At 35.7% G+C, this 23,867-nt stretch overlaps 1 protein-coding gene across 1 annotated transcript in view; it reads left to right on the forward strand.

Moving 5' to 3' along the window:
* Ryr2 (ryanodine receptor 2) overlaps nt 1-23,867 on the forward strand; it is a 676,288-nt gene that overhangs the window by 221,676 nt on the left and 430,745 nt on the right. The window contains exon 2 of the mRNA XM_087181253.1: nt 8,768-8,887. Within this exon, the coding sequence (XP_087037379.1) occupies nt 8,768-8,887 (120 nt within the window). The remainder of the gene's footprint in view (nt 1-8,767; nt 8,888-23,867) is intronic.

Consider the following 23,867-nt stretch of genomic DNA (forward strand, 5'->3'; position numbering starts at 1 on the left):
ATTTTGCATCCTCTTATATTTTCTTTTTGCTTTTGTTCATATAACTTTGCATCTTCTAACAGAATTATACATTTGTTTTGTTTTTGTTTGTTGCCTCTCTTTCCTTTCCAGCAGGTGAGCGTAATGAGTTTAGAGATCTTTGGTTTATTCAACAATTTATCTCAGGCAATTAGAACATTTCTTAGCACATACTGTGTTCTAAGCAAATATCTGTTAAATGATGAATGAATATTTGAAAGAAGCTGTTGGTGTCATTTGAGAATTATTTTCCATGTTATATTATTCCATCAGATTTGGCAATATTTATTACAAAAATCAAGTCTTACTTATCACAGAATTTCCTGAAATACTGTACTCTAGTTCTAGTTTTTTTTTCCCCATAAATATTACACCTCTATTCTAAAGAGTTTTAAAGTCCTGGAGAATGCATGAGAAAATTTAAAAGGAATTCAACTCAGCCTATGTTTTTTGACCATTTACTATGTGAAGTGGTCTAATGTAGATGATGATATGATTTCCTTAAATTTCAACTGAAGCATTTATTTCCATTGGGCATCTGATTTCTGTGGAATTTCATCTGACCTTCAGGACAGGTCAATATATAAGGTGAGCTATTTGAATGGAGACTAACCCTGGAAAAATTCTTATGACATAAGCCCGGGGAGGACTAGTTAAAGAAGGCCTAAACCTGGGTAAACCTTTTGGAAGACAAGTGTAGTGAGAGTTTAAGGAAAGTCCTTGGCATGATATAAGGGTTTTGTAGTAGCCAGAGTTATTAAAAGCATCTCTTGAGCTTTCAAGCATGTGTGATTGATTTGCATGGATTGTGCATACAAATAGTATTGTTGTAATCAAACTTTATTATGTCTGTGTGGAAATATGAGGAAAATAAGGGACTACATTGCTTTTTTTTCTGTGATTCAGTTGAGTTTTACATTGATGCTATGAATATTCAAGGTACATTAAAATATGTTACAGCTGTTATAGACAGACTTGGTAATTTTCCTCCAATATTGCTTATGAAAACATGAAATCATTTATTGAGGCCATACAATACTGGAATTAATTGGAAATTAAATAGAATCTTATCTTGGTCATTCTAAAAGGACACTTCATCTGTAGCATTGCAGTGTGCATTTATGAACATTCGTAAATGGATTGAGATATGCAAACATTTAGTGCATTATGTTTGCTGGGCACATTGTTAACAATGAAGATATACACTGGTGGTAAAGATGGATCTTGTCTCTGCTCTTAGGTAGCTGCTAATACCAGGGGTGATTTAAATAATATGGTGAATGTTTAAATTTAAAAAATTATTACAGTAAAAGACATATTGCCATTATCCCCCCCCCCCACTCTGCTTCGTTTTGAATGCATTTATCCCTTTTGGAAGCAGTTCTGGAAGTCTTCATACAGTGTGGTCAAAATATACAGTGAATTCTACTGTGAAGGACCATCCAACAGAAACTCAGGCATATGAAAATAATATGCTGTGTCCTCATCCACCTTATTCACCGGATATGGCACCATTCAACTTCTAGCTCTTCCACAAAGTCAGAATAATCATAAAATGTAAGAACTTTGAAATGTTTGAGCACAAAGATGCAGCCATGACAATGCAACTAAAGACATTCATACAAGATTTCTAGAACTGCTTCAGAAAGTGACAAGAATAAGTGTGTTTGAAGCAATGGAGAGTATTTTCAGAGGATAAATGGCAATATCTTTTACCTTAATAAATTTATTTTTAAAAATTAAACTTTTATTGTATTTTTGGTGATACTGTGTACCATGGGGACATGTAGGGAGAGGCACAATGTAGTCTATGTTACTGGAAAAAGTGGTTCCTTTCTGCACATAACTTAATATTCTCATGGTTTATATGTTATATTTCTTATCAAATATCAGTTGGGTAGTTGATATGAAAGTGCAGTGGGAGATGCTGAATAAAATGCTTGGCCTCATCCCTGAGTACCTTAAAAGCATCAAGATGTTAGTACTGAAGTAACTGAGTATCTTTTGATACTCATTTGTACAATGGAAAGGTAAAAAAAAAAATCCCTGTAAGTGACACCCAATGTATGGATGGAACTTGATTATAAATCATTTATTCTCCCATTCACTCAACAGATATTTCTTGACTGAGTACTTTCTTTGAGCTGGTATTCTTGTAGGCCATGGTTAAACCCATCAGTAGGACAAAGCCCTTCTCCTTATAGGACTTGCAGTCTAGTGGGAGGGGCATGGACAACTAATAGCTATATAATGTCATATATAAGCAGAAAAAGGGGAAAAAACAATTATGAGGGATTCAAGATCATAATGATTGATAGATAGAGTGACTGTGGATGTGGATTTCCATGTATGTGTGACCTAACAGGAATGTGAGCCACAGTCAAGGTAGCTTTGCTCAAAATTGCTAAATCTACATACTCCCAGCAATTCAGCCCTCAGCCTCATCTCCCTGAAATATACCCCTCTCCCACTGTTGTTCCCTCTGTGCCAGCATATAGGCATAGCGGACTCACCTAAACATAGTTCTGTGTTGGTGCTAACCAGTCTGTCACATGATATTAATGTGCAGGATTAAAAGGAAACATAGTGTAAGTAGTTGATTACATAAAATCAAAATTTATTAATTTCTCTTTTATATATTTACCACGTATTGATGGACATCTCCACATGAAGTCTGTATTAGTCAGCTTTTTTGTCACTGGGATAAAATACCCAACACTCACAATTTAAGGGAGGACAGACTTGTTTTGGCTCACAGTTTTAGTGGGTTCAGTCCATGGCTAGCAGACTTTACCACAGGATTAGCATAGTAAGAGGCCTGGTGGAAGAAGCTGCTCATGTCTTGGGGACCAAGAATCAGAGAGAATAGAGGGGCCAGGGACAAGAGTACATCCATCCAGATCACACCTCCAGTGACCTGCCTCTTTTGATTAGGTCCTTCTTCCAAACACTTGAGAGTTTTGTGGGACATTTTTAGATCTAAACCATAACATTCTGCTCCTGGTCCCCCAAAGACTCATGTCCATCTCATGCAAATGTATTTAGTTCATCTCTAAGAGTTGACAAAGTCTTAACAATTTTAGCATTGCTGCAAGTCCAAAGTCTTTTCTGAGAATCAAGGCAACCTTTTAGCTGTGAGCCCCTCTAAAAAAAAAAAGAAAGTTAAATACTTTCTTAAACAACAGTAGAAAGTAAACATTCCTATACCAAAAGGGAGGAATGGGGGTTAGTAAGGAATCAGACTAAGCAAGATTGAAAACCTTCTGTGTCAACATTAAATCCTATAGCTCCATGTCCAGCAATGTGAAGGCAGATTGTGGCCAGATATGAACTTCAACGGTCTTGGGCAGACCTGCTCTGATGGCCTTACTGGATGCAGCCCACAGGACCTCTCTCTTAGGCTGGCTGTGCTCACCGGCTGTGGCTTTCCTCAGCAGGCATTCTACATTTGTAGCATCTTCAACTTCCTTGGATCTCCATTGTACCTTCAGTTTCTCTCTCATAGCTTCCAGAATCACCTTCTCAGCAGCTCCTGGAAGGGACTATTACCCTGTCACATTTTTGTCTAGCCTTTCAGGCCTTCTTCTGAAATCTGGATGAAAGCTGCCATGATCCTGTAACTTGCATTCTGTGTGCCTGAAAAATCATCCTCCATTTGGATGATGCAAAGGTCTGCTGTCTGCCTGAGCAGTAACCAGTCTCCCTTGGACCAAGGCTGCAGTGACCTCTGACTGCTTGGATGGGAAGTACTTTTCTAGGTAGCCCTGAATGAGTTGGGTCCCTGGGGCTCTCTTCTCAAAATGTAGTCTTTCAAAGTTGTTTACTATTTTAAATCCTTGAACCTGGGAAAGGTGAGGTTTGGCCAGTTCCTGAGTTGCCTTCAAGCCATCTCTCCTATTGTTCCAATGCAAGGTACTTGGATCCTTTTTAAAGCGAATCTTTTCAGTAACCATGTTCTCTTGTCTGCAACTTTGCAGGTACTTTTTTTTCTGATGAAACTGCAGACTTTTTATATCTGCTTTTTGCTGCAAATTTTCTCTGGAGATCTGGCAAAAATCAGGCAGTAGTACATATGGCACAGTCTTGACTTTGGGCTGCCTTGAAATTAGGCTGCCTTAAAATTTCCTCCACTGGATTAGTTAGTCCACCATATTTAAATTTGGTATCACACAAAGTGTTAGAATGTGGACAAAATAGAGAACTTTCTGCTAGGATATAACAAGCGTGGACTCTAGTCTCACTGCCAATGGAGTCTTTTTTCCCAACTGAAACTTCTTGAGGTTGGCCTTCTCTGTGTTACTGTCATCATTCTGGTTTTCTGAGTTCCAAGCAGAATTACCTGTTAAGCTCTGCTTATAGCAATCTAACTTCTCTAGCCCACCTCTCCAAACATTTCCAAACTCCTCCTGCAAACAATTTCCAAAGGCATCTGAACTACATGGTCAGGTATAATCATAACCATGAGCCCACTTTTAGTACCAGTTTTCTGTATTAGCTTTCCCATCACTGCAACAAAATACCTGATACCTGCAACTTAAAGTAGAAGTTTATTTTGGCTCAAAATTTCATTGAGTATATTCCATGGTTGGCTAGCTCCAAGCATGGTGGAAGGGCCGATCAGAGGAAAGCTGTTCATGTCATGGTGATCCAGATGCAGATCGAGAGATGGGAGAGCCAGGGAAAACCACACCCTTCCTGGTCCTCTGATCTTGCCCTGGTCCTGGTCCTCTGATCAGTCCCTTCTGCTCCTCTGACCTGTGTCTTCTGATCAGGCCTCATCTTTGAACACATGAGATTTTTGGAGGCATTTTATAGCTAAATCATAACAAGTTCTAATTTATGATTTTAATGTACAGCTGTTATTAATAGTTGTCAAAGGGCCAGGGATTTTGCTCAGTGGTTCCGCCGCCTGCCTCACGAGCGCAAGGACCTGAGTTCGATCCCTGGTGACCAAAAAAAAAAAGGTGTCAAATTTCTATAGAAGACTATTTGTATCCCCCAGGATCTCTAAAATGTGGATCTTGTCCTTAAGCATTTGTTAGATATGCAGCCAATGTCTCACTCAAGACCTAGAGAATCAGAAAGTGCTTTAGCAAGATCCAGGAGTAGTAGGATGCATGTTAAAGATTCAGCAGCACTGTTGCAAATAACAAACATGGTAAAAATCAGTTCAGTCCCTAGAAGCAGTGTGGAGCTGATGACTTTTACATTCAGATAAGTTAGGTTTAATGACACAATTCCTGGATTATGTATGATAAGCCCTCTGTGAGTAAGAAGTTAATTTGTGCCTCATTTTCCTCATCCATATTTGTGTGAATAGTCGTTATATCATTTGGGTGCAGTGAGGATTAAATAAATTAGTGCCAGGGCAGGCAAACTCCATATTTTTGGTAAATATGGTGTGCCTTCTTTTCTTTCAGGATTTTCTCAGGAGAACTATTCCTAAACTGTCTTTTAGTAATACATCAAAGTAATTATTTACTAAATGGCATTTAGGTAACCTCCAGCATCCAAAAAAGTCTTTTTTTACCCAAGTGTATCATTTATATAGAGCTAGTTCCATAGGGCAAATGAGACAAGATAGCAAAAGACTGTGGGCACTTGGTAAGGCATGAGCACATCAGCATGATTTTCAGTTCTTTTTCTTACTGCTACATATTTAAAAAACATCACATATCTTTGATCTTGCAGATATAAAAGTACTTCATGATTTTTTATTATAACCAGGGTTATGCATGAATTTGTATTCATATGTACTTGTATGAAAATCAGACTCTTTTCTTTAGATGATTTTTCAAATAAAATAAATGTTCATTGAAAATTAACAAGAATTTAGAGGGAAAGTTAGAAGGTGGTTGATAAAATTGGGCAGAAGCTGTGGCTGTTGATATAAACTAGGTATTAAGTATTACTGCTGCCTTATAGGAGAGAAAGATAAATGCATAGTATCACATAAGTTTAAAAGGCACATTAGAGCTATACTTTTCCACTTCAAATGGTGTTTTCTTTTGGTTAACCAGAAAAAAAATTATTTTCTCCTTTTGAAGATTTGTCACATCTCTCACCTTTTCTTTGCCATTTTACTTCTGATGACGGGCTTCCAAGATAGATTTGTGTGTCGTTTTTCACTATAAGCCTAATTAAAAAGATTGATGAGAATATTTATTGTTCAACTACTCTTGTTATATTTCCTTCTGTATCTTTGATGTTGAAATTTCAAAATATACATAGTTAGACTTTTTAGGAATTTCCCACTTAGATCCTGTTAGAGTGGGATACTTTGTTACAGTTCATTTAGTGTATATTTAATGCTGTTTGGGTGTCAGTCATCCTGTAAGTACTTTATCTCTCTTTGTCATTTTATTTTATTTTATTTTATTTTTTTCTTTCTTTTTTATTATTAAATTCTTTTATTGGTACATTGTAGGTATACAGCACAATTACATTTCTCATTGGGAATTGTACCTTTACATAATGCATCTTGGTTCTTATTTTTTCCCCATTCCTAGCCCTCCCTTCACGCCCTCCACCCTTCCCTATTTACAAAGACTTTATTTCCATTTTTTCCATTTCTCATCATTTTTCCTTTCCTTTCTTTCCTTTCCCCTGCCCCTCCCACATCCCTACCCCTTTGGACCTTTTCTTCCTATTTTGCATCATCGATTATTCATTCTAATCATTGGTACATTTTAGGTATACAATATAATGACATTCATCATTGGAAATTTGCGCCTTTACATAGTCTTTCTTGGTTCTTATTTTTCACCCTTGCCCAGCTCTCCCTTCAACCCCTCCATTCCTCCCTATTTACAAAGATTTTGTTCCTCTTTTTCCATTTTCTCATATTAATCCCATTCTCTTCTATCCTTTCCCCTAGCCCTCCCACTTCCTTCCACTTTGCCCCTTTTCTTCCTATTTCACATTACCTATTATACATTTTAGTCCTTATTTACACTTTCAGTTTCTCACACCAGAGAAACTATTCAGTATTTATTCATGTGTGTCCTATTTATTTCACTGAAGAGTATGGCCTCAATGTGTATCCACTTAGCTATAAATGCCTCTAATTTCTCATTTTTTATGGCTGAGTAGTACTCCATTTTATAAAAAAACCACATTTTCTTTATCCAGTCTCCAGTTGATGGGCATTTGGGCTGTTTCCAAGTTTTAGCTATTACAAACTGTGCTGCTATGAACATGGGTGCACATATATCACTGTGGTATGATTCTTTTAATTCTTTGGGGAAGATCCCCAGCAGTGGAATAGCGGGGTCAAATGGGACTTCCAGTCCTAGTTCTTTGAGGTATCTCCATACTGATTTCCACAGTGGTTGTACCAGTCTACACTCCCACCAGCAGTGGAGCAGTGTTCCTCTTTCCCACAGCCCTGCCAGCATTTGTTATTAGTTGATTTCATGATAGCAGCCATTCTTTCTGGAGTGAAGTGGAATCTCAGTGTTGTTTTCATTTGCATCTCTCAAAAGACCAGTGATGTTGAACATTTTTTCATGTATTTATTTGCTATTTCTACTTCTTTGTCTGAGAAATGTCTGTTCATTTCAGGTGCCCATTTTTGGATTGGGTCTTTCAATTTGGGAGGTCTGATCTTTTTAAGTTCTTTATAGATTCGAGATAGTAGACCTTTGTCTGAGGAAGAGCAGGTGAAGATTTTTTCCCACATTGTGGGTTGTCTCTTCACACTGCTGATGGTTTCTCTTGCTGTGCAGAAGCCTTTTAATAAGAAGAGATCCCACTTGTTGATTGTTTGTGGTAGTTCACATGCAACTTTTAGAGATTCAGTATCTTATCTAAGATCACATGCTGTAGTCATGGCCGAGCTCAGATGGGAATCCAGGTTTTGATCTTTCTGCCTGTACTAAGACTTCTGTTTATTGTCTTTTCCCATGTGCAGTTTTTCCTGTAATCCTGATTCATTAATTGATTGAAAACCATTGTTGTACTTTTGAAGATTAAACTAACAAATGGTCTCTCTATACATTTTTAAGCAGTCCAAGATCATCTCAAATACAATCATATAATCAATATATGGTTGCACTAAGATGACTAGTCAGTTTGAACTGAGAAGTTCATTTACTGACCTGCTATACTGTGTTAGTTTTGGAATAGCATATGTACCTGCTGTTAGAGTCTGTTTCATTCGTTTTTTTTTTGGTACCAGCGATTGAACTTGGGTCCTTGTGCTTGCAGGGCAGGCGGTAGAACCACTGAGCTAAATCCCTGGCCCTCTGTTCCCTTGATGATCCTTTATGTCTTTGGAATACATCAGAAAATTTCTTGATAATTTTTATGATTCAAACAGTGTGTAAGAGTGCTAATATGAAAATCCTGTATTTTCATTATCCATGCAGGTTGCCTCTGGGATCAGTAGCAACAATGAGAAACCCATTGATTGTTGTGAATGGCTTCTCTCTTTTCCCTCAACCAGTTATTACTCTTTTTTTGCAAATAAAAGGTGCTTTAGGAATTGATTTTGGAGTCCTCATCCCACTCCCCGCCCCCCCCCGCCCCTCTTTGGACAGTTGTTCTTATATTTGGCTCAGATTTTTTTTTTTGGTACTGGGGATTGAACTCGGGTTCTTGTGCTTGCACAGCAAGTGGCAAAACCACTGAGCTAAATCCCCAGCCCTTGGCTCAGATTTTTAATAATACACTAAAATGTTCTTCTAGATTTACTTTAGATTAGTTATGTTGAATTTCACCTTTTCTTCTTGTTTTTCCTGCTCTGCAGGATGATGAGGTGGTCCTGCAGTGTACCGCAACTATCCACAAAGAACAACAGAAGCTATGTCTGGCAGCAGAAGGATTTGGCAACAGACTTTGTTTCTTGGAGTCTACTTCCAATTCCAAGGTGGGATGAAGTCTCTTATGGTTACTCAAATGTCAGGTTCTACTTGTGGCATTAAGGTTGTTTATGAGCACTCTATTATTTTCTGTGGAAAGCATACTATTTAACGGAGGGCATGAAAATTGTTTTTTCTCTCCAGTATGGCAAATTTTAATTCAGCTTCTACTGGGTACATAGAACTGGGATACAGTTAACAAGAGGAGACAAAGTTCTTGGCCCATGATGCATTTATTCTAGTGGAAAAGTAAGCAAGCAATAAGTGATATAATTTGAGAATAGAAAGGGCTAAGGAGGAGAGTAGAGTCAGGGTAAACAATGATGAGCAGAGAACTTATCCTTTTACAAAGAGTATTTTGGGAAGGCTTTTCTGAGGTGGTGAGATTTGACCAGGTTGGGACCAAGTGAGAAAATATGCAGTACTGTGTGTTTTTGAACTATCCACAAAGAGGAGCTGGGAAATGCAAGGTGCCAAGGTAGGAGTGCACAGGCAGAGTGCTTAAATAGCACCATGAGTGAAGTGGCCAGTGGCAAGAGATATAATTGCCTTGGATCATGTCTCAAATGGGCTCCAGGCCATGGTTAGGAGTTGAGGTTTTTTCCTAGGGTAAAGGGGGCATTGGAGAGTGGGAGCATTGGAAATGTGGCACCATTTGGTTTAGGTATTTTAAAGGTCTTTTTTATTCTTTTGTGAATTGGAGACTTAGGAAAAGTGGAAGCAGAAAGAGTAGTTGGAAGGTGCGTACTGAAGAATGAGTGGGAGCTGTCTCTGCTTCCAACTGCAAGAAATGCCTTGGTGAGATGCGGCTATATTTGGAATGCACTGTGAGGATATACTAGATTTGCTGATCAGTCAGAATGTGCAAGAGTAAAGGAAAGAAGAAATGGGTGTGTCTCTGGGGGGTAAAGGATCAGTGAGAAAGTATTCAATTTCATAGTCTATGGTGTGACACCTTTTGGTTTACAAAGTATTTTGACATTCATAATCTCATTTGTTATAGTGAAGGAACAAGCAATTATTGTTATATTCATTGTATACAGGAGGAACTGGAAAACTAATAGAGATGAAGTACTAGTAATACTCAACATGACTAGCAGATGGTACTAGCAGTGACTTTTCACATGAAGATCTAGGCCTTTAACATCCTTGATTTATTCATTATACTGTAGTACCTCTTTGGTTATTCTGTGAATCAGTTGTGTGTCTGTGTGTATCTTAGTAGTTTATGAAAAATAACATTATTAATATAATAGCTTGTAGAAAAACATGCATTTTATAGCCCTACTTAGATTTATTTTATTTGATAATTTCTATGGAGTATTCTCTTTGTAGAACTTACTGCAACAAGTTTGGTTGTGAAAAGTATTTTTAAAAATATTAATCAATTTAATATTTAGTATTTTCTCTGTGGTTTCTAATATTTTTGTGGTGGCTAGGACCAGAACAGCCTTTTTAGTTAACCTAGTTTTTGACTTTCCATGTTATATTGAACACTGTACTAGTTGTTCTCTTTTATCAGTCTTTGATAAAAAGACAGATTTCCAGTATTAAAAGTTAGAGTCTCTAAATCTATGGTAGGTAAATTATGTTAAGCACTGAAATATGACTTGGCATCCATTTAAATTGTTTAGTTCCTATCAGTGATGCTTGACTATCTAGTTGCTACTAATTATGTTATGAACTGAGCATTTTAACCCTTTTTATTTTCATGCTTGCACATTTTTCTGATTTATCTGAAAATCTACATTTGGAATGAGATAAATTATTGTAACATGTAGAATTAAGAAGAAAATTGAAGTCTATTAAGCTAATCTGAGCTCTTTTTTAAGATCTTACAGCCTAAAACCTTTTTCATTTCCTTCACCATTTATAGATGATTCCCACCAAGTCAGGTTGTCTTGTGTCTCCTAGTGCCTTTGTTCCCTCCAACTGGTGTGTCCTTCCTGCAGTTTTTCTGCCTGCTGAAATCCTACTTATCCTTCAAAATTTGTCTCATACTGTCTGCCTTATGGGTTGCTTTTTTTCTACTACCATGATTCTCCCTGTGCTTAAGTACTTTGCTTATGGTGAAGCCTTTTGGGTCTAATTTTAGATGATATCTGCACTAGCTTCTCTTCCCGAATACATGCAGATGGCTCTCTTAAGGTCCATACTCCAGCACCTGAACCTCTAAAGACTGAATACATCTCAGTTGTTTTCTTATCTTTTAGTGCCAAGCACAGTGCCTTTAACCTGTAAAATTTAGTGAATTATTAAATTGGAAAGACAGTAGTCTTGAGCTAATTCTGTTTTTCTAAGATAGACTTTCAATTTTCTATACTAACAGAGTTGAAACTAGATCTTAGTTCATGTTTGGAGTATGTAAACCTGGGGATAAATGGATTTCACACAGATGTATCTGGATTTTACTTTCACTGGTAAAAAGTAGGATGTGCGCTCCACTCCCCAAATTGTTTTCTCTTGTATTTATGATAAAAATAGGGAGAACAGAATGATTGTTGGCAATAAGTAGTTGGACACTGTAAATTATATATGTGCTTCTGGAATCAGTCCCAGAAATATTTTAAGCTACAGAATCTTTTAATCACAGATGGGATTTACTTTTTGAGAAGAATGTGTTTCGTGCTCCGTAGGATGTTTATTCAGGCTGATCTTTGCCTGCAAGAGAATGGCTCATAATGTCAGTATAGATTTTCTTGCAGATAATATAAATATTTAAATCTGATGACATGTTTAGTTCATTCCCAATACATAATTGTGGATATTTTCTGTGTGCTGCTCCTGTGAAGGGCTTTTCATCTTTGACTCTAATTTAGAATTGGAAACTTGGGCTTTTGTTTTTAGGAATTAGTGATTTTGAGGCAGCCTTACTTTATTATTGTTAAAAATTCGGGGAGAAATGAGAAATAATCATGGAGGCATAGTTTTTCACCTTTTAGAATAAAAGCAGACAAAGCTGTGTAGATGGTGCAGCCCCAAACCTACAACCCATATATAGTAATGTAAAGCAAAGAGATGATGGCGTGTCTCCACAAACAGTATCAGTGAGCATGTAGGAGGAAGAGGAGGGAAGGCAATGCAATTTCTGTTGTCTGCAAAACCCAGTAACATGGTGTGTGTGTGTGTGTGTGTGTGTGTGTGTGTGTGTGTGTGTGTGAACAGGAAAGCAGCAGCCATGCCTGAGAGAGGGGAAAACAAAACAAAACAAAACAAAACAAAACTGAACAGCAATGGATGTGGAATGTTTCTTGAGCAAGTTTGGCCCTGGGGACTTTCATAAGAAACCAAGTAAAACTCCCTTCAGGACAAATCCCTGCTCTGAGCAGAAACTATTGGGAAGGCAATCTGGATTGAATAGGCATTTGAGGGTCAAGGATAGAGAAGGACCAGGCAAAAGTGGGAAGAAAGTAGAACCAATACAGCTGTTAAAATAAGAAGGCATGCTTGAAATCCAGTGGGAGAATCATGGAGTCATGTGTTTCAGAGCCATGGAGCAGATACAGCTGTCAGTACTCAGATAAATGAAACCAACTCAATTTTTGCCCATTCATTTGGCATGCCTTTATTGCCTATAGACATTATAATTTGGTAATATGTATATAATCATATAACTTGTATAAGTACTCTGATGTATATGTATTTATAGAATTATTTACAATTGTCTTTTATATATACATATGTATATAATTTTAGATGTAAAAAAATAATAAGAGCAGAATAATGTCTATAGGGAATAAAGTTTACCAGATAAACAAATTTACAGCTGTTACTTACTATTTAAAAATGAGCTAGAAGACATTTAGAAAATCAGAGACACTGTGAAGGAACATAAATTGTAAACTTGAAAGTAAGATAAGTAGAGAAGAGAGATTTGAAAAAAGAACTAAAGGATAACAGGAACAGATTGTGAAAGAAAGAAGCTAATTTTAGAAATAGAGACAGAAGTAAAAGGAATGCCAGAGGACATACACCGACAGGTAATGTTGAGAGAGAGAGAGAGAGAGAGAGAGAGAGAGAGAGAGAGAGAGAGAGAGAGAGAGAGAGAGAGAGGAGAGAGAGAGAGAGGGAGAGAGAGAGAGGGAGAGAGAAGATAGGAAAGGGAAAACTTTCAGAAGTCCAAAAGATATAAAGAAGAAATAAAAAAAAAATGAGAGCAAATGTTAGGTATAGGCAGTAGAAAGAAAATGCAATCCATTTATTGCAAAAGATCCAGGTAGAAAGCCAAAGCAGAGGAAGACACATTTTTAGCTGAAGAACATTTGCCTGAAAGTACACATCTGAGGGGGTATAGTGCACCTAAGAAGATGAATCTCTTAACCAAAATGGTTATTCTAGAGAAAGCCTTAGGAATTTAAAATAAATGTTTTTTTAATTAAAGAAAAAACAGTCACTTTTAAGAAAAAGAAAGTCCCAGTTGTCATCAGAGATTTTAGCAACAGTTGCTTTCTGCCCAAAGAATGGAGTGCAATGGCTTTTCTGTCTTCCAGTTTCTAAAATACGAGTCAAGGATCCTAGCCAAAATGACTTTTTCATTACAAAGATCTTAGACTGCTATCAACATAGATAATGCTGGCATATTTTCGTGATCTTTTCCTTAGGAATTGATTGAAGAATGAGCTTCTGACAGTCACCCTCTGAGGGAGATGGGTGTGAGGAGCTATGGAGCATCCCGCACAGGTTTACCTGAGGATTTGAGTGCCAGCCATGATTTAGGGGAAAGGATGTCATGTGGAGTGGCTCTGTGCTGTGACAACATAGAGTCAGTGCAGCTAACAGAAAGTAGAGGGGAGTGGGGAGAGTTTATAACAATTATATTCAACTATCTGATTGCCTTATAAGCATTGTCTAAAGTAAGCGATGTAACTTTAGCTAGGAGAAGAAGGGTAAAGCAAGACATTATTAGCTGTCTTCAGTATTGCTCTTAGAGAGAACTAATGTATTTTAATCATCAAAAAAGGGACTTAAAGCAATTATTTAAAGATATTACTATACTAGTATTAATATTAAGAGTCAAAACTTCCTAAACAAAAGATGTCTCATATCTAAGTGTGTACATATTTGTGTACCCACACAAATATATATTGTTCACTTTGTTTTGACAAACACATGGATATGTACACACGCAAGTATACATATATACACATGCCTTCATGTATGAGGCACATACATACATACATATAAAATGTTTTAAAATAGAAGCAACAACTCCATTTTAAATAAATTAAATTATATATTTAGTAATTTAAATAAAAACAAAGCAAATGAAAGCAACAGTATAGAATTAATAAAGATATTGTTGAGTTGATTTTAAAACTTGATTCTTTGAAAAAATTAGCAGACAAATCACCAATTAATCTAACGAAAAAGGAAGAAAGCACAAATATTCCAATATTAAGTTATATATGGGCTAAAAGGGAATAATGATTAAAATTAGAGGAAGTGAAAGCATAAGGGACCATTTGCCTAATTATATGCAAATCAGTTTAAAAACCTTCATGAAGTGAATCATTTTCTAGAAAAATCACATTTTCAACAGAAAATATGAACAGACCCATTAAAAAAAAAACCAAAGTAAAGTGTTCCCTGACAAGACATGCATCAAGATTATACAGACCTAGTTACCCGTGCTTCATAAATTATTCCAAAGCACAGCAAAAGAAGAAAATCTTCCAAATTTCTTTCATCAATTAAGCATAACATGGATTTCAAAAACTTAAAAAATTTTATTTTGCAAAGGGAATTTGTGGAGCAATTTCACTTTGGCTGATACAGAAATCTGAGGTAAATATTAAAAAATATAAACTAATGTTTTGTTAAAACCTATATCATATAAAGTATCCTCTGAGGCTTTCAGAGTGGCTCAATACTATGAGTTTTTTTAATATTATTCTTGATATTACCAGTGCTGAGGAGAACAATTCTTTGAACTTTTCCTTAGTAAAATGGCATTGGACAAAAATTTAAATTCTATTTATAGTTTTAAAAGAATAGGGATTGATAATACCTGTGCAGTATTGCACAAGGGCAGATGTAATGCAAGGAAACATTTGAGTTAAAGGTCAACATCTTAAAGAAAAGCAATGGTGCTACAGTCAGGTGTAAGTTCAAGAAAGATGTCCAGTGTGTCCTATATCAATTGTCTTGGAGATATGAACTAGGGCAATAAAGACTAAAGACCAGATAGGAAGAGGCAAAAAACTATTCCCAGTTGGAGAAGATTCAATTATATATCTATCAAAAAAACAAGCAAAAAGTATGAAAATAATTTATAGAGAAATTTATAAGGTAGCATGTTACAAACCAATGTATCAAGAAATTTTATATATACTTATAAAACAGGTGTTTTGGAATATAGAGATACGTGGAATGATATTTGGCACACACAAAATCATTTTTATTGGGTTAGAAAGGGGACCGATAATAGTATTAGGCCAATCATTTGCTAATACTCAACCATTTAATTTTAATACTATTCATATTTACTTGCTATTTTTGATAGCAGTATTAATAGATTATGCCTAAATTATGTGTGCATGTACTAATAAGTTAACTAACCATATGTATTGCATGAATAGGTTTATGGAAATTGAAGATTGGAAGTGCTATTTTTGTTTTTCTTAGTGAGATGTCTTTAAAGTCAAGTTTGATCTGAAGATTATGTGAAAATATTTGTCAGTTATTTGGAAAAGAATATGTTCTGAGTCGCAGGAGTCTTTGTTCTTGAAGTAGAAAATATAATTTTAGCTTTTACATATTGTTTTAATTAATGCTCTTTAAAATTGTATTTATTCTGAGAAAGAGCATGATAGAATACAACAATGAATTATTTCATTCGGGATTGTAAATAATGGAATATGATTTGTACCTCCAAGAGCCAACATTACATTTTGCAACCCAGTTTTACTGTTAGGCCCTTTTTTCTAAGAGAAAACACCCACATTCTGAACTAACTGAATTCTCACATGGAAATACAAACTTAAGACACTCAACATGGCCCAGGCTGGCTTGCTTGGCTGGTAGCCAGCTAGCTATAGCAGCTTATAACAATGGTTTCTGTCTGGACATATTACAGCTTTGCTCTTCCTCTCTCCTTTTCACTTCAAATCACTTTAGGACCTGTAAACTACTTGATTAAGTGGAATAATTGCCAGTTGACCTAACGTTCTTTTGATAATATTTGGATTATTCTAGAGTTTAACTTGAGTTACATTAAGAAACATCATTATTGATATTTAATAGTTATCAGGAACATTTAACATATGATCAAATTTAAAATAAATGTACTGTGTTTTTTAATAGGTAGACCAGAATAATTTTAATCATCTCAAATAGACCAGTCTACTTTGAGCTTCTTCATTAAAGAATAAGGATGTTCATTTAAATAGTGATCAAATGAAGCATGTGGGAAATAGAACTGCCTGTGCAGTTCTGTGAAGGATTTCTATAGTATTTTGGTTTGACACTTTCACTGGGGCCTAGTTTATTTGGTTTTTAAGTTCATGACGAAGTGTACTTTATAATAGTAAGCAGTGGTTGGTACTGATTAAGATACACTATTGAGCTATTGAGCCTCACCTTGTTCACAGGGTCTAAAACTCATGACAGTAAACACTTTAAAATAATGAAATACCCCATTTTGTACTAAATTAAATCAAATTCTACTATATTGATGCATATAACTGTGATTTTAAGTACCTTATGAATAATTATTACATAAATTTAAAATTGAGTGAAAAATTGCAAACTTGGAAAATATTTTAACTTCAGACCATGGCAACAAATTTCAGGTAACACTGGGTTCTGTAGGAGCACAGTTTGGAAAACATTGTTTTATAAATATGTGACAGTTGGATCAGTAATCATGCAGTATTATCTCAAATAAAGATATTTAAAAATTCTTATTTAATGATCTTATTGTAACAAGTACAGTTTTTTGATATTTATCATTGTGGACCCAGGATGGACCAGAATTAGCTGTCTTTAAAGATTTGTTTCAGCTCAAAACTTCAGTGATTCTATATTTCTAGGACTGGTCCATACCTTCCATGTGTATAAAAACCATAGTTGATTTTTATCAGACTTCCAAAAACCAAGTTGGCCCTGTAGACACAGAAATATCAAGAGCTCCCCATTTCTTCCAATTTCTTTAGCACCGCTTTAATTAAAAGTATTTCTTCCCATACTAGGACATTATAGAGCAATATTTTATCTTTAATGACTCATTTCAGGATATTATTCACCATCATAAATAATACATTAAGAAGTTAATAATGCATAATAGTTGTGCTGTTCCAGATGAACAGCCCTTCTTATTCAAGTGAAATTTTTTGAGTAATAAAAATGTCACTATAAGATAAATGCTAGATGATATAAGAAAGATTCACTTTAAAATTAAGGTTTGCGAAGTTTCTCAAATATCAGATGCTTATTTTTCAATGGTTTTCCTAAAATTCAGTTGGAATAATAAAACATAATTATGGGTAAATAAATATTAATACTGTTTCTTTATTCATTTTGATCTTCACAGAATTTTATTTGCATAGAAGGAAAGCATAAGAACAGTGTGTTTGGGAGAGATGATAAATGATCCATAACCATATTTGTTTTTTATATCTTTGTGTTTTGGTTATATAATTTATTGTTTATTTCCCAGTATTTAAGTGGAAAAAAAAGTAGGTAGTGGGTGAGACAGAAAGAAAATACCTTAGTGATGTGTGAATATCTAGCGTATGAAGAACAAGCAATTATGTAGACTGTGTTCTGGTACAACAAAAAAATTACAAGACAATATCTGTTTTTTAACAGAGTATTATATTGAGTCGAGATGGAACTATTTGTAAAATTATAATTATAAGTTAATGTATATGGAAATAATTCTTGCTAGTATTTTAAACATGCACTGATGCTGCTAACCAGTAAAGATAAAATCATTGAAATTCTCAAATTAGAAAGCATTTTATGGGGTATTTGAATAATATAACATCAGAATGTTGCATTTACAGCTACAGATCTGTCCTGAGGATTTTTTAAAGATTTGAAAGAATCCTCCTTGTGGTTAAAAAAATAAAAAGCTCCTGATTTCCTTTTATACTTCTTGTAAGATGTGGAAAATGAAATGAAATAAAAATTAAACCGAACACCTAAATCTGAAAAAACAGTCTAACCTATAATTTGGTAATGATCTTTACTAAGCACATGGTAGATGGGAAGAAATACCTACCTGGATCTCATCTCTTGCACATTTGAAGTCACATCAAGCACTGAGAAAAGGTTGTCAAACACTTCACCCCCTCAACCTGTGTGTTCGGACACAGGGGCAGTGCTGACAAGCACAGTGAACAACAATCTTGTAGTCTCTTTTGCCCCTGTCTAATCAGTTGAGAATTTTCTCTGTGGTGAGGACATTGGTAGGCAGGAGTCTGGTGATGGTCTAGTATGGCCTGGAAGTTTTCAACCTCACATATAATGTACTAAGGGCCTATGGTGACAGGAATAGTCCTAGAACAAGCTCAGGCTAGGGTTTATGATCAATGACAGAGATAGGGAATTGAGATAAAAGTACAGGAAGGAGAAGCTGCCCAGTTCTGAGGATCAGAGCTGAATTAGGATAATGTCTGTGAACAACTGTAGACTACTCCCAGGTCTAGGATACTATCTTCCTTTCTAGATCTGGGAGTATGACTTACCTCTCACCAAAGTGAAACATTGCTGCAAATGAAGCTCTAACACAGGTTTGGCATATATTTTCTCTGAAGAATGAGATAGCAAATGGTTTAGGTATTGTTGAGTTTTTTTTTGCTTACCTCTGATATTACAGTATGAAAGTACCCATGGAAAATATGTAAATAGATGAACATGGCTGTATTCCCCAAAAATGTTGCTGGGCACTGAAATTTGAATTTTAAATAATTTTTCATATGTTCTAAGTTACTCTTGCTTTGACAGTCTTTTTTTTTTCCACCAGCAAAAAATGTAGACTCCTTTCTTAGCTCATGGGCTATATAAACAAAGGCAGGGGGGCAGAGTTAGCCTAGGGCTTTAGTATGTTAATCTCTGATCTAACATATGTAAATATTATATCCTGAAAGCAGACAGTAGAACAAATGCCATAGGAGCAGTAATCAAAGATATGATAGAAGAAAAATTCAATGTTTCTGCCTTGCCCTAAAACTAGGAAAGAGAACACTTCTGACTAGAGAGATTAGAGGAGTTTTATGAATATGGAGACATGATTTTTGTGTGGGTGTCCCTGACAGATGATAATTAATAAGTCAGTAAGTGTTTTTGAAATTTGAAAGACTGAATCAGTGGATAAAATATGAAAGTAGATGAATAGAATGCAAGGCAGAAAGAAGGTAGCATTTCATAAGCAGATGAGAACAAAAGCACAGAGCAGAAGCACTTAACTGACTGGAAACTCCAGAATATTGCATTGAGGGGTGTGGCCGGGCTTCAAATGCCATGTAACCAACACATTACAGTTTGAAAGGTTAGAGGGAGTTACTGATAGCTTTAGAATATGCTCTGTTCTCTCTCTTCCTGGAAAACCTTTGTGCATTCTTTACCTGAGGAAAGCCTGCTGATTTTTAAAAAAAATTCTTTTATTGGTACATTTTAGGTATCCAATACATTTACATTTATCATTGGGTGCTGCTTGTACCTGTACATGATGTATCTTGGTTCTTATTTTTTTCCGCTATTACCTATGCGCCCTTCACCCCCTCCATCCTTCCCTATTTACATAGATTTTGTTTCCATTTTTTTTCTTTTCTTATAATTTTTCCTTCCCGTTCTTCCCTTTCTCCTTCCTTTCCCACCACCTGTACACTTTTGGACCTTTTCTTCCTATTTCAGATTATCAGTTATTCATTTTAATCAATTTAGTCCTTCAGTTTCTCACACTAGAGAAACTATTCGGGATTTACAATGTGTGTCCTATTTATTTCACTTAAGAGTATGGTCTCAATATGCATCCATTTAGCTATAAATGACTCTAGTTTCTCATTCTTTATGGCTGAGTAGTACTCCATTTTATAGAAAACCCACATCTTCTTTATCCAGTTTCCAGTTGATGGGCACTTGGGCTGTTTCCGCGCTTTAGCTATTACAAACTGTGCCGCTATAAAAATGGATGCCTGCTCATATTTTTGAAAGCTACCAAATATGCCAAAGCCTCCCCGCATTTATAATGCATGTTCTGTCTTTCTAAGAAGGTAACTCACTCCTTCCTTCCCTTCCTTCTTCCTCCTTACCCTTCTTATTTTACCTCTCACTGGCTTTGCTTCCTTGCTGTTTCTTTGTCTCTTTCTTTCTCCCTCTGTCCCCTTCTCTGTGTCTGTCAAGCAAAACAAATTCTTTCTACAGTACCACTTGCTGCCAGATCATCCATCCTTTTTCTTTACTTTTGCCTTGCTCTAGTTAAGAAAGCATCTGCAGTCATAGACAGTCCCTCATCTACCTTGCATCTCAGGTACTAAAACTTTTTTGAAGGAAGTAGATCTGGTTTAACTGCTTCCTTCTTTAGACTGACAACTTAGCATTGATGTATCTATTTTGAGAGTTTACCACTTTATTTGGCTTTTTAAATATCCTACTGTCCTCTCCAGAGAGTTCAAGAAATTAATCTGATACTCTATATAGAAGACCCACAGAACTCCACCAAAAGTCTTCTAGACTTAATTAATAACCAAGTTCAGTCAAGTAGCTGGTTACAAGGTAACCACACAAAAATCAATAGCTTTCCTCTACACCAATGACAGACTCACTGAGAGAGAAATAGGCCAAATAATTCCTTTCACAATAGCATCCAAAAAACTGAAATACCTAGGAATCAACTTAATGAAAGAAATCAAAGACCTCTTCTCTGAAAACTATGACACTCTGAAAAGAGAGATTGAAGATGATATCAGAAAATGGAAAGACATCCCCTGCTCCTGGATAGGAAGGATTAATATAGTGAAAATGGCCATCCTTCCAAAACTGCTATATAGATTTAATGCAATTCCAATTGAGATCCCAGCAGCATACTTCATGGACCTTGAGAAAACAATCCAAAAATTCATTTGGAACAAGAAGAGACCCAGAATAGCAAAAGCAATTCTAGGTAACAGAGACATGGCAGGGGGTATCACAATCCCCAACCTGCAACTCTACTACAAAGCTACTGTGATAAAAACAGCATGGTACTGGCAAAGAAACAGACCTGAGGACCAGTGGAACAGATTAGAAGATGCAGAAATAATGCCAGACACACTCAGCCATCTCATCTTCAGTAAAGGAGCCTAACACCCTCATTGGAGGAAAGATAGCCTCTTTAATAAATAGTGCTGGAAAAATTGGGTTTCAGCTTTCCAAAGATTAAAACTAGACCTGTATCTCTTGCCATGCACTAAACTAAAATCAAAATGGATTAAAGATCTAAATATTAAAATAGAAACTCTGAACCAGTTGGAACCAGAGGTTAGGTAGAACCCTTGAAGACATCGATATAGGGAAAGATTTTAACAAAACCTCAGTTGCCCGTGAACTAGCACAAACAATCAACCAATGGGATCTCTTCTTATTAAAAGGCTTCTGCACAGTAAGAGAAACCACCAGCAATGTGAAGAGACAACCCACAATGTGGGAAAAGATCTTCACCTGCTCTTCCTCAGACAAAGGTCTACTATCTCCAATCTATAAAGAACTTAAAAAGATCAGACCTCCCAAATTTAAAGACCCAATCTGAAAATGGACATCTGAAATGAACAGACATTTCTCAGACAAAGAAGTAGAAATAGCAAATAAATACATGAAAAAATGTTCAACATCACTGGTCATTCGAGAGATGCAAATGAAAACAACGCTGAGATTCCACTTCACTCCAGAAAGAATGGCTGCTATCATGAAATCAACCAATAACAAATGCTGGCGGGGCTGTGGGGAAAGAGGAACCCTGCTCCACTGCTGGTGGGAGTGTAGACTGGTGCAACCACTGTGGAAATCAGTATGGAGATACCTCAAAGAACTAGGACTGGAAGTCCCATTTGACCCTGCTATTCCACTGCTGGGGATCTTCCCCAAAGAATTAAAAGAATCATACCACATTGATATATGTGCACCCATGTTCATAGCAGTGCAGTTTGTAATAGCTAAAACTTGGAAACAGCCCAAATGCCCATCAACTGGAGACTGGATAAAGAAAATGTGGATTTTTTTATAAAATGGAGTACTACTCAACCATAAAAAATGAGAAATTAGAGACATTTATAGCTAAGTGGATGCACATTGAGGTGATACTCTTAAGTGAAATAAATAGGACACACATGTATAAATACCAAATAGTTTCTCTGGTGTGAGAAACTGAAACTGTAAATAAGGACGAAAAGGCATAATAGGTAATGTGAAATAGGAAGAAAAGAGGTAAAGAGGAAGGAAGTGGGAGGGCTAGGGGAAAGGAAAGAAGGGAATGGGATTAATATGAGAAAATGGAAAAATAGGAAGAAAATCTTTGTAAATAGGGAGGACTGGAGGGGTTGAAGGGAGGGCTTGGCAAGGGTGAAAAATAAGAACCAAGAGAGACTATGTAAAGGTGCAAATTTTCAATGATGAATGTCATTATATTGTATACCTAAAATGTACCAATGATTAGAGTGAATAATCAATAATGCAAAATAGGAAGAAAAGGTCCAAAGGGGTAGGGGTAGTGGGAGGGGCAGGGGAAAGGAAAAAAGGGAAAAGAGTAATGCTGAGAAATGGAAAAAATGGAAATAAAGTCTTTGTAAATAGAAAAGGGTAGAGGACTGAAGAAAGGGCTAGGAATGGGGAAAAAATAAGAACCAAGATGCATTATGTAAAGGTACAATTCTCAATGAGAAATGTAATTGTGTTGTATACCTAAAATGTACCAAAAAAAGAATTTAACAAAAAAAAAGAAATTAATCTGATATCCTTAATGTTGCTAGAGTAAATATCCACATTTGTGACTATAATAATGCTGAGTCTTATATAGATCTTTAATGGTCTTGGTGTAATGCTTTTGAGGAATATTTAATTTATTTTTAATAATTTAATTCTTAATATTTATTCTTAATATTAATGTTTAATTTGTTCTTCATATAAAGAATAAATCAGTATGCTTATACACAATATATTTAGAGACTTTACAGAAAAACGTTTGAAATACACAAATAATATTTGACAGTTTACATAGAATGAAATGTTAAGCCTTTTGCCAGCATAGCTTCTAACACCTTTGCATAAAAGTATTTTTATTGCATACATTATTTTATAATAAATAATAATGAATTAAAATTGTATTTCAATGTAAAATGATAACAGTCACTTTGGAAAACAATGTAGAAGTTTCTTATATAATTAAACTTATGATACAACATAGCAGTCCACTCTTGATTATCTATCCAAGAGTTTTTACCCATTCTTCTATCCAACATCTTATACTTACATATTTGGAGCAGTTTTACTCATGATAACCTAAATTTAGAAGCAACCAAAATTTCCATCAACCACTTATATGTGTAGTATGTGGTTAAAAAAGAATGAACTATAAATTTGTGCAGCCCAAAATCATGAAATGATAGAAGCACCACACTAAAGCCCATATATTGGATGATCCCATGAATATGAAATTGTGGAAATGGAAAGCTGCAATGACACAAATTAGTGAGTGGTTGAGGGAAGTAGATGGGAATTTACTGTAGAAACATGCAAACGTTTGTGCTCCTTAAAAATGGATGAAAATGTTCCATTTTCTGATTGTGGTAGTGTTAGATGGTTGTAGAAAACTCATCAAATGTTATACTTTAAGTGGTAAGTTTTATTGCATAAAAGTTCTACTTCAAAAAAGCTTATTTTAGAAAGTTCAAGAAGCACAAACAACAAAACAAATAAAGTTGTAGTTCACACATTAAAATGAAAGACTTATGGATAACAACAAATCTTGTAACACAAATAAAACAATACCCCCATCACATAACCAAAAACAAA

Source organism: Heterocephalus glaber, unplaced genomic scaffold, assembly GCF_053883595.1.
Source record: "Heterocephalus glaber isolate CG9 unplaced genomic scaffold, H.glaber_assembly_v1.0 deba00001472, whole genome shotgun sequence".
In the NCBI taxonomy this organism is placed as follows: domain Eukaryota; kingdom Metazoa; phylum Chordata; class Mammalia; order Rodentia; family Bathyergidae; genus Heterocephalus; species Heterocephalus glaber.